At 48.4% G+C, this 10,874-nt stretch overlaps 1 protein-coding gene across 1 annotated transcript in view; it reads left to right on the top strand.

Annotated features, from left to right (window-relative positions):
- Window positions 1-976: 976 nt before the first annotated feature.
- sdhdb (succinate dehydrogenase complex, subunit D, integral membrane protein b) overlaps window positions 977-10,874 on the top strand; it is a 28,342-nt gene continuing 18,444 nt past the window's right edge. Inside the window, exons 1-2 of the mRNA XM_072486398.1 lie at window positions 977-1,065; window positions 7,787-7,897. Coding sequence (XP_072342499.1) covers window positions 978-1,065; window positions 7,787-7,897 — 199 coding nt within the window. The 5' untranslated portion in view covers window position 977. The remainder of the gene's footprint in view (window positions 1,066-7,786; window positions 7,898-10,874) is intronic.

The following is a 10,874-nucleotide window of genomic DNA, read 5'->3' as shown; positions in this document are numbered from 1 at the left end:
GGGAGAACGCGCAGACTCCGCACAGACAGTGACCCAGCGGGGAATCGAACCTGGGATCCTGGCGCTGTGAAGCCACAGTGCTATCCACTTGTGCTGCCCAAATTTGAATAGAAACAATGTGTAGGGGAGGAAGCAGGGGAATGGCACTAAGCCACGATGCTCCTTTGGAGAGCTGGTGCAGAGACGATGGGTCGAATGGCCTCCTTCTGCACCGTAACAATTCTGTGATTCTGATACGTTGACAAGTTTTCACCCTCATAATTTCCTAAAGTTGCAATCATAGAATCCCTACAGTGCAGAAGGAGACCATTTTGCCCATCGATTCTCCAAATAGCATCCCACCTAGGCCCACTCCCTCACCCTATCCCTGCAACACCGCCAAACCTTTGGACACAGTGTGGTGGCACAGTGGTTATCACTGTTGCCTCACAGCGCCAGAAACCAGGGTTCAACTCCACCCAAGCTGTGTGGAGCTTGCACTTTCTCCCTATGTCTGTGTGGGTTTCCTCCGGGTGCTCCGGTTTCCTCCCACAGTCCAAAGATGTGTGGGCTAGGTGGATTGGCCGTTGTAAATTGCCCCTTGGTGTCCAAAGGTTAGGTGGGGCTATGAGACTGCAGGGATATGGCGGGGAAGTGGGCTTGGGTACGGTGCTCTTTCAGAGGGTCGTTGCAGACTCAATGGGCCGAATGGTCTCCTTCTGGCACTCTAGGATTTCTACGACACTCAGGGGCAATTTTGCATGGCCAATCCACCCAACCTACACATCTTGGGGCTGCTTTTATCAGAGACACAGTCCATAGAACCATGGCTGGGGTGATGATGGTCAGAAGACTGGAAACAGGAGACACACAGTGAGGCAGCTTGTAAAGCACCCAAGAGCCATGGGAAAGAAAAGGCAACCCAGCCCAAGACTACAGCTCCCATCATCTCTCAGCAGGGGGAGCATGCGCGGCGATGAACTTCCGGCGGCGCGGCGATGACTTCCGGCGGGGTGACCTTGCCGGGGGAGTCAGACATGGCGGCCGTCGTCAGGCTAAGTTTGATGTGCGGACGCGGCTTCAGGCGTGAGTTGTCCCTTCCTTGGCGGCGCGGTGTCGGGACGGCGGGAGCGCTCCGCCGTCCGGGGGGGGATGTCTCTCCGGAGTTCATTTTAAATGTGTTTCACGTTCCAGCCGCGCACAGAGAGGGCGGGAGCGGCTGTCCGTGGCCGGACTCGGCCTGGTTGCTGTGGTAACGGCCTCCCCATCGGGACAGCCGCCTGTCAGCCCCTCGCTGGGCCCGATGTTAACCACTGGGCAGCGCAGAGAGACAGACACGGTGATGGGCAGGTACCCCACCATGGGGGCTTTCCCCACAGAGTCCATAGGGTGGCACAAAGGTGAGCACTGCTGCCTTACAGCGCCAGTGACCCGGGTTCAATTCCAGCCTTCTGACACAGTGCGGAGTCTGCACCTTCTCCCCGTATCTGCGGGGGTTTCCTCCGGATGCCGGTCAGGCGGATCGGCCGTGCTAAATTGCCCCCGGGCGCCCAGGGATGTGCAGGATAGGGGAGTGGGACGGGATGGGGTGCTCTTTCACATGGTCGGGGAAGACTCGTTGGGCCAAATGGCCTCCTTCTGCACAGCTGGGATTCTATGGGAACCCGCGGCTCAACGCCGCTCAAGAGGGTCGGCAACCAAAGGTGTCTTGGGGTGCCAATCCAATACACCCATCAACCTGGTCCTGAATTTCTCCATTTCCATGTGGCCTCTCCACAGATGTCCTGGAGAAGCTGTTGTTTTGGGTGTAATTGTTTTTGATCCAACCAGCAGGACACCCATCGCAACCCAGAAAATGCTGGAAAATCTCAGCAGGTCTGACAGCATCTGTGGAGAGACAGCAGACCTAATGTTTCTAGTCTGGACACCTTTGCCAGACTCTAAATGTTAGCTCTGTTCTCTCTGCAGATTTTTCAGCATTTTCTGTTTTTATTTCAGATCCTAACATTCTACAGTAATCTACTGAATTCCATCCCGGATAGACCAATACCAGCTGTCCTTGCTGCATCTTACCAGGCCATCGCTGGATCACTTGCTGAGGGAGCATCTTTGCAGGTCTCACCTCTAATTTTACTCCATTTCAGTGATATTAGATTCACGAGGTGAGTCTTTACCTGCAGTCACAACATTGGGGACAAGGATTAAGTGGAGCCTCTGCAACCACAGGACTCTGTGCCTTAGGGCAGCCTTCCTGGAACTTGGAGAGGCCTCCACCACAGACAAACCAATGGCGCTCATCGGTAAGCTTGAAATCTTTGACGCCGATACTGACGATTGAGCCCAGTATGTTGAATGGGTGCAGCTGTTTTTTTGAACCAATGCCATCGGCAACAGCGAGCAACAGGCCGTGACTTTGCTGACCGCCGTCGGCGGTCCAACTTCTGCCTTCATTTAAAACCATGCTTACCCAGACGAGCCTGACGAACTAGCCATCGATACATTGGTTGATCTGGTTGGCTATCGCCTGAATCCGCAAACCCCTATCATGGCTCGACAGTACCGGTTTCATATAGCTCATGCCATTACGCCTGCCTGGGTCCAGCGATGGCTGTCGTGGCTCACTGCTTATGAATATACCCTGAAGCACCATCCGGGCACAAGCATTCCGCATGCCAATGCGTTATTCCGGCTGCCCCTCTCCACAAAACCAGCAGCATCTGACGTGGCCGCACAGGTGAAAGCCACCCTCCACTTTTCAGACACCCAGTGACTGCAGCCCACATAAAAGAGTCAACCCAGACAGACCCGAAGTTGCCCCGGGTCTGGCATATGGTCCAGTACGGGACCCAGCATAATGAGCTACCGGATGAACAAGGCCTATACACCTCCAAGCTGCCAGAGATGAGTATCAAGGACAGCGTACTCTTGTGGGGGGTGCATGTGTTCGTGCCCGAACAGGGGTCACCACTTTGATGGACCTCCACAGCTGACATCTGGGGGTGGCAAAGGTGAAAATACTGGCTGGCAATTATGTTTGGTGACCTGGATTAGACTCCAAAATTGAGAAGGTGGCCCACAACTGTGCTGTGTGTCAGAAGCACCAAAAAGCCCCACCGACAGCCCTGATGCACCCATGGGAGTGGCCCGGGAAGCCATGGTCATGATTCCACCTAGACTTTGCCGGTCTGTTCCGGGGGGGGGGGGGGGGGGGGGGGGCACTATGTTGCTCATACTAGTAGACACTTTAAATGGCCAGAGGTACACCGCATTCCCACTATGCTAAATGAGCCTCGTAGACAGACTGTGGAGCATCTTCTCACGCAGATTGTCCAAAGTCCTGGTATCCAACAGCAGAACGGCATTCACCCAGGAGTTTGTGTCGTTCATGGCTGCAAACGGCATCTGGCATGTACATACTGCCCCGTATCACCCGGCTCAAGTGGGTTGGCCGAACGAGCGATTCAGACCTTTAACTGGGCAATGAAAAAAAAATACCTGCATGATCCTGGAAGATGAGATTGGAGCGTTTCTTTTTCAGTTACTGCACAATACCGTATGCCACGACCGGAATCGCACCAGCAGAATTACTCATGGGTCGACGACTCGGGACTCGTCTCAATCTCATCCTCCCCGATGTCGGAGAGTGGGCCCATCAGCACCAGGACTGCTCGACAAGGGACTCTGTTCGGGGCACAAGGATACGCACCTTTGAGAAGGGCGACGCAGTGTATGTCTGAAATTTCAGACGGGAGCCGCATGGATCCCTGGCATGGTTGCCCACGCAACAAGACCAATGTCCTAAACAGTCTGGACCCAAGGAAATGAAGTACACGCCACTTGGACCACGTAGGTTGATGTAACCATGTGCCGCCAGAGCGGCATCCAGAGACCCCACTCTGGATCCGAGCACCGTCTCTCGTGTTGCCTTAGGGGGCAACACAGTCCCTGAGGCCCTGCTGAGGTTGGACCCCCTCTCTCTATACGTGCCGGCCGTTGGAAGTCAGAGAGCAGAGGTGATTGCTGCGCCCACAGGTCCAAACAGCGACTATGATGACAGTGACGCTGGATCTGACATTTGCATTGGGCTGCCAGGTGACCATGTACCGGCACCGATAGCACCGACAACTTCTCCGGCCAATCAACCCTAACTTTGTTGCTCTTTGTGAAAACGCCAGTCGCCGGTGTGCTACACCCCTCCCGGGCCGGCTATGCCATCTCTAGACCCCCGACCACTGCCCAAGGGATCGAGGAATCTGTCCGAAGACATGGACATTTCTCCTGACTTGGGAGGGGGAGGTTGTTACGACCCCCAAGGGACTTGAACCTACATTGTATTAGATTCCGCTCCTACACCTTGCAATACAAATTGCCCAGGTGGTTAAGAGGCAGAGCTTCCTCCCAATTGGAGGAACCACCACAGGATATAAACCCCCACAGGATATGAACCCTGGCCTTGGAGCAGGTCAGGGATGAGGAACCTTAGGGGAGTGGAGAGAGAGAGAGTATTGTCTTGTGGAGTAGTAGAATAAATCTTGTATCCTGTCTGGCTACGTGTGGAGTCCTCGCCTTCGGTCACAACAACAAAGATGGGGCATCGGCTAGTGCCATTTCTCTATCTGGCTTTTCTTTCAGAGTGAAATTGTAACTCTGAAGCCTCGAGTAACCTCTGCAGTCTAGCTGGTGTTCTGTACAGATTGTTCCTGTAGATCTGTTCAGCGGAAAATGATCGTGCTTCATTATGAACTTGAGAAGCATAGGATCCTTACAGTGCAGGAGGAGGCCACTCAGCCCATTGAATCTGTAGCTACCCTCTGAAAGAGCACCCCACCGAAAGCAATTTAGTACAGCCAATTCACCTGACCTGCACATCTTTGGACTGGGAGGAAACCGGGCCATCTGGAGGGAACCCATGCAGACACGGGGAGAAAATGCGAACTCCACACATGCGAAGTCGCCCAAGGCCGGAATTGAACCCTTGTCCCTGGTGCTGTGAGGCAGCAGTGCTGGCCACTGTGCCGCCCGCTCTGAGTCACAGCACCTGGATCTCTTCTGGAGAGGCACTTTAGGTTTTATTGAACTGGCCCCTCAGCTCCAGGCTTCCTTCCAGGCCTCTCCCTGTAGAGACACTTCAGTTCGCATCAGCCTCTGCCTCCAGCTCGCGAACTTACTTAACTTTTCTGCAGTTTGAGGAAAAACATGTTCAGACGTGCTAGATCGAGAGAAGAGTTTTAGAAAGAATTTATTATATCAGGAAGAGAAAATCAGAAGCTTCTCCAGCCTCTGAACTCAAAGCGAAACTGAAAACAATCCAGCCTACTGGGGTGAGAGTAATATTCCAGAGAAGCCAGAACTGATCACCCCGTATCAGCAAAGACCGGCTTCTTGAGCCAGCTCATTGGCTGCCAGCCAAGTCCATCTCTCTTTAAGTCATCACTGATGTCTGTTAAATTGCTCTGGAATCTGCTGGTTGAAATTACAGACGGCTTCATGCAGACTGTTTTGCCTTGAGTCACGGGTTAATCTTCAGTTTAAACCAACGCAGGCTTCTGCTCAAATTAAAGGCATAGGCCCATTAATCATGGACAAAAATTGTCATGGCAAAAATAAAATAAATAAAAGAAAGGGGAAGACAGGGAACAAATAGAGTTTAAACAAGAGGATCCTTACACCACACACTATTCTGCATGGAATCCCACTCTGCTGTTACTTTTGTCCTTCTCATGGCATATAACTCTGTCGATAGCATTGCTCCATTCCTCCAGTTGTGACATCTCAATTGTCTGTGGCGGCACACACCCTCTGCTCTTCAATCCCGACCCTCCTGTGCATTTCCCCTCCTCACCCTTCACCACCTGTGGACGATTCTTCAGCTGTTTTATTTTCAAACCCTGAGACACTTCCTACCCATCACCTTGTCACTTCTCTCTTCATTTAAAAAAAACTAATTCTCAAAATCTAACTCCTCCACTGCACCTTCTGTTAACTGGGTCTGGTTTTGCACAGTGGGCTAAATAGCTGGCTTGTAATGAAGAACAAGGCCAGCAGCGCGGGTTCAATTCCCGTACCAGCCTCCCTGAACAGGTGCCGGAATGTGGCGACTAGAGGCTTTTCACAGTAACTTCGTTGAAGCCTACTTGTGACAATAAGCGATTATTATTATGTTACTTTTTTTTATTTTCCCTTTTTATAAATTTAGAGTGCCCATCATTTTTTTTTTTCCAATCCACCTACCCTGGACATCTTTGGGTTGTGGTGGTGAAACCTACGCAGACACTGGGAGAATGTGCAAACTCCACACAGACTGTGATCTGGGGCTGGGATCGAACCTGGGTCCTCAGTGCTGTGAGGCAGCAGTGCTAACCACCGGGCCACCCAACTTAACACTTCTACTACATATTTGTGACATGCTTAAGTCATTTACATTATAAAAGTCACTTTAAATGCAAGTGGTCATCGACCATTCCAGTTCAACGGCTCACTTGTCCAGGTGTGCTTCTTTAAACAAAATGCCTTACATTTGTTTGCATATTGCTTTTTTTCTGGTTGTTGAAAGGTGAGTATATTGTGATTTGTATCCGAATAACCTACCCAGCAAGTATCGTCTTTCATACATTCGATGTGTGGAAAAGCCAATAGATTTTTGGAGGACTGGGAAAGGCAGTGGCAGCTTCCAGGAGGACACTTGTTGCTGTGAAATATTCTCCTCGCTGTTTGGAGTTGGAGGTCAATAGGGAGTTGGAGCTTGAATCAACCTCTGTGGACCAAGGACACAACTTGCTCTTGTATAATGGATCCTTTATAATGGCAAATACCACCGGGAGCTTTATATTGATTGAGGAGGAATAGAGGCAGGTGAGGGTTGAGATAAACAGAAAGTATATTTGAACCTGCATAATGAGCCTTGTCATAGAGATTTGGGAGAACTGACTGAAAGCTTGAATGAAAAATAAAGGAGGGGGCATGGAATATAAATATATTTTAGGGGGTTTCTCACCAAACGGGGCGACACAAAAAGTCATACTCCGACATTGCAGACTCAATTTGTCACGTCCCACCATTCAAAGTGATGCCTCAATCCCAGAGGATTTTAGTTTTTAAACACTCTCGTGGGAAGACTGACCATTTCTTTTGGGAATCTATTCGTATTAAGTTGTTCAATACTTCTTGTAGCCCTCTCCCTAAATCAACCTCAAACTAGATCCCAGTCAATACCTTCAACACGTTACATTCTTGCATAACCATGTATGTGTTACCGATTCGGTAAAGATAGCACATCTCAATGCAAGTATTTCCCAAGATATTTGTTTTATATAAACCCATTTCATCACTGACTCACGATACCGTTTGTGATAAAAGCAGCGCCTGGTCTGTTTAGCTACTTCGCAGCAAACATTTCTCCACAGAGAAATGATTTCTCTGGTGTGGGATTACAGCACAAAGGGGGCATATCGTTGGAAATTAAGTCAGGAAATGCACCTTCACTTCTGATCCAAAAAGCTCCTGAGGCTGAGGAGGCCGATTGAAAATATCAAGACTCAGATATTTTTGTTAGGCAAGGGTATTAAGGGTTTTGGAGCAGAGACGAGTAAATTAAATTAAGATACAAATCAACGGTAATCTGTTGAAAGGCCGAAGAGACTGGAGGGGCTGAATGGTCCTATGTTCAAAAAATAAATGATTGCCGCGCGTGTGCGCACAATTATTTTGTATCCCTTATCTACTGGGTGTGTACATTTGTTGAAATATCTTCAATTGTGCAGCTGCTATTGAAGTTTAGGTTTGTTGCCTGTTTCTCTCTCCTCTCCAGCAACATTCTTCAGTAAATCACTGGCAGCTGGACCTCTTGTTGCATCCAGAAAGATCCAACAACCTCCAGTGCTTTTGACATCACAGATTCACACGTCTCCCCGCTACTTGGGTAAGTGTTGTACCCGCAGGTTTCTGTATATTGGGCAAAGCCAAGCTTTTTGTTTTTATTGGTTGCTGAGGCAGGATGGGACGAGCAAGGGGATGCACCTGTAATTCTTTCTTACAAGGCTGCAATTCCATGGACAGAGGGAAGGTTATTTGCGCAGTGTGCAATCACACTGGGGATTACAGAAACCACACTTGGGGTCACGAGCTCCCCCTCCTCTGAGGTATTAATGGCAACTGTGGGGTGGAATCTCTGGTAGTACAACCCTAGATCCATTGCAATGGGGTGGACAGTGAGCTGAAGTGCTCTTTTAACCTTGAAGCATTTCTGGAGGTGCTGGGATGATGGTGTCAACCTTGGCAGAGACAGACACGCATAAACCGGTCATTGACTGAGTGCAGGAAAAACCAGGAGCTCATGCAGTTCAGCCTTGATGGTGAGTGCCTTCAAACTTTAATGTGTTTCTTATCCTTATCGACCTGTACATCAATCTGACAACTGCTTCACAGGGACCATCAGGGTGAGCAGAGAGAAAAGGGAGAGGTGTGTTAGCAGTATGTCTGGGGCCTTGGGTGGGGTGGGGAGAAAAGGAGCTGATTACTGGGTGGGGGGGCGGATTACTGTGGGAGGAACAGGGGACGCGGGGCTTTGCAGTCTTCTGTCATTAGGAAATCCTGTGAAGCTTGAGTGAGTATATATACATTTTATATATGTAGAAACAAATATTCATGTTTCTATGATGTATTATACAAATGTTAATCATTGAGAAACACTGACAAAGTGTATGACAAAGGATGACCAATGGCATAAATGGTATTTGTGAGCAGTACAGATCAACAGGGGCTGTAAGCAAACTCGACCATCTTGTATGACATTTTATTAAATTTTGTCACAATATCCCAATCAGTTTCAAATAGAAGTAGGCCAATCAGCCCCTCCAGTCTGTTTCCAGATGGCACTTTGGTTTAAAAGCTCGTTTTATGGGTGGAACCTCTGACATTATTCAGAGTACAGGAGCTGGACTTGCAGCTTTCCTTGGGACCTCAGAGGTGTTGTATTAAATTCACCAGAATGATACCGGACCTAAAAGAGTAAAACAAATAATAATTTACGGGTGTGGGCATCGCTGGTTAGGCCAGCAGTCAGTGCACATTCGTAGTTGCCTTTGAGAAGGTGGTGGTGAGCTGCCTTCTTGAACTTTTGCAGTCCCTGCAGTGTAAGTACACCTACAATACTGTTATGAGGACAGGTTTGTATAGATCTTGTTTGCATCTGATGAAAGGTCATCAGCTTGACTGTCTTTCTTCCTTCACAGATGCTGCTCGACCTGAGTGTTTCCAATATTTTCTGTTTTTATTTCAAATTTCCAACATCAACAGTATTTTGCAATTTTTTGCGACCAGGCTTGTATTTCCTAAATCATACAAGATTTAAAAGTAAAAGAATTTCTTTAAATTTAAGAGTACCCAATTATTTTTTTTTTCCAATTAAGGGGCAATTTAGTGTGGCCAATTGACCTAACCTGCACACCTTTAGGTTGTGGGGGTGAAACCCACGCAAACACGGGGCGAATGTGCAAACTCCACACGGACAGTGACCCAGGGCTGGGATTCGAACCCAGGTCCACAGTGCCGCAGTCCCAGTGCTAACCACTGCCCCGCATGCCGCCCACAGATTGTACAAGATTAAGGGGGTGATCTAATTAAGCGTTAAAGATAATTGAAGGCTTAGCTAGTTTGAGGCAAACAATGTTCTCTAGTTAGTAGTCCAGAATAAGGCGGCAGAACCTCGCCATTCGAGTTGGGCTGGTCCAGGGTGATGTTAGGAAGCACTTTGCACAAATATTAGCGGAAATCTATAACATTTGTTTCTTCCGCCCCCCCCCCCCCCCCCCCCCCCCGTCCCCCCGCCCACTGCGCGCGCAAAAAAAAAAAACATTGTGGTTAGGTGTCAATGAAAACTGTGATGAATAGATTTTTGTTAGGCGGGTAGTTGCAGAACCAAAGCAGGTAGGGTCAAGATAGAGAGATCACCCGTGATCAAATTGAATTAAGGAACTGGCTTGAGAGGTTGCATATGACTGGAATTCGAAACAGAAATAAAATGTTGGTAATACAGCAGGTCAGTCAACCGCTGTGGATATAACAGAGTGGCTTGTTGCTAATGTGGAACCTTCTTCAGAACCCAAACGTTCACAAGGATCCCCACCTGAAACACAGAATTTTCCTTTTATTGCACAGATTTGCTTTTGTTTTTGTTTCTTGAACTGCACGTTTCCAATTAAAATTATAGGTAAACCAAGCTGCAGCATCACAAAATAATTTTCAGCTATGGATAATTTCCATCAGTTTATTCCACTTTCAATTATCTCCTGCTCAGTGCTTACTGCAGGATCAGATGTGTTTTAATGTTGGTTTCCAACTTAGTATGTGTTGCATGCTGTTGTATGCACTAGGTGGCAGTAAAGGCACTAAAATGTGCTGCATTTAAGAACAGATTTCTGTTCCTATAATTCCACGTTCAAGATATGGCTCAGCATCCCAAAGTGCGATAGAGGGGAAAATAAAATGGATACCAAATGGTGGGCAAGGACAGATGGCATTAGCAATTGGACCCAAACATATGGGTGATGAGAGATTTTCAGAAGATTTTCTATACAGAGAAGGGAATTGCAGAAGATGGAGGCATGTTGGGTATTAAACTGATGATGACTAATTCAAGATTACCCAGTAGTATCCTCTTGTTGGAATGACCTGAAGCCCTGAAAGAAGCCATTTGGCTGAGTGTGTGTTCGTGAGAGCCAAATAAGAGCCCTTGGTCTGGAGTCTTGTGGTTATGGACCTCAAACGCATATCCAAGAGTTTTTTTTAATCTGAAGAGGATTTCTGCCTGCCACCATTTCAGACAATGTGTTCCAGACACCTAACACCCACTGGTTGAGAAAATTACTCCTCTCGAATCATTCTGCCCATTACTTTAA

The sequence above is a fragment of the Scyliorhinus torazame genome, chromosome 21 (genome assembly GCF_047496885.1).
Source record: "Scyliorhinus torazame isolate Kashiwa2021f chromosome 21, sScyTor2.1, whole genome shotgun sequence".
Taxonomy (NCBI): domain Eukaryota; kingdom Metazoa; phylum Chordata; class Chondrichthyes; order Carcharhiniformes; family Scyliorhinidae; genus Scyliorhinus; species Scyliorhinus torazame.
This window is presented reverse-complemented; position numbering and strand designations above follow the sequence as displayed.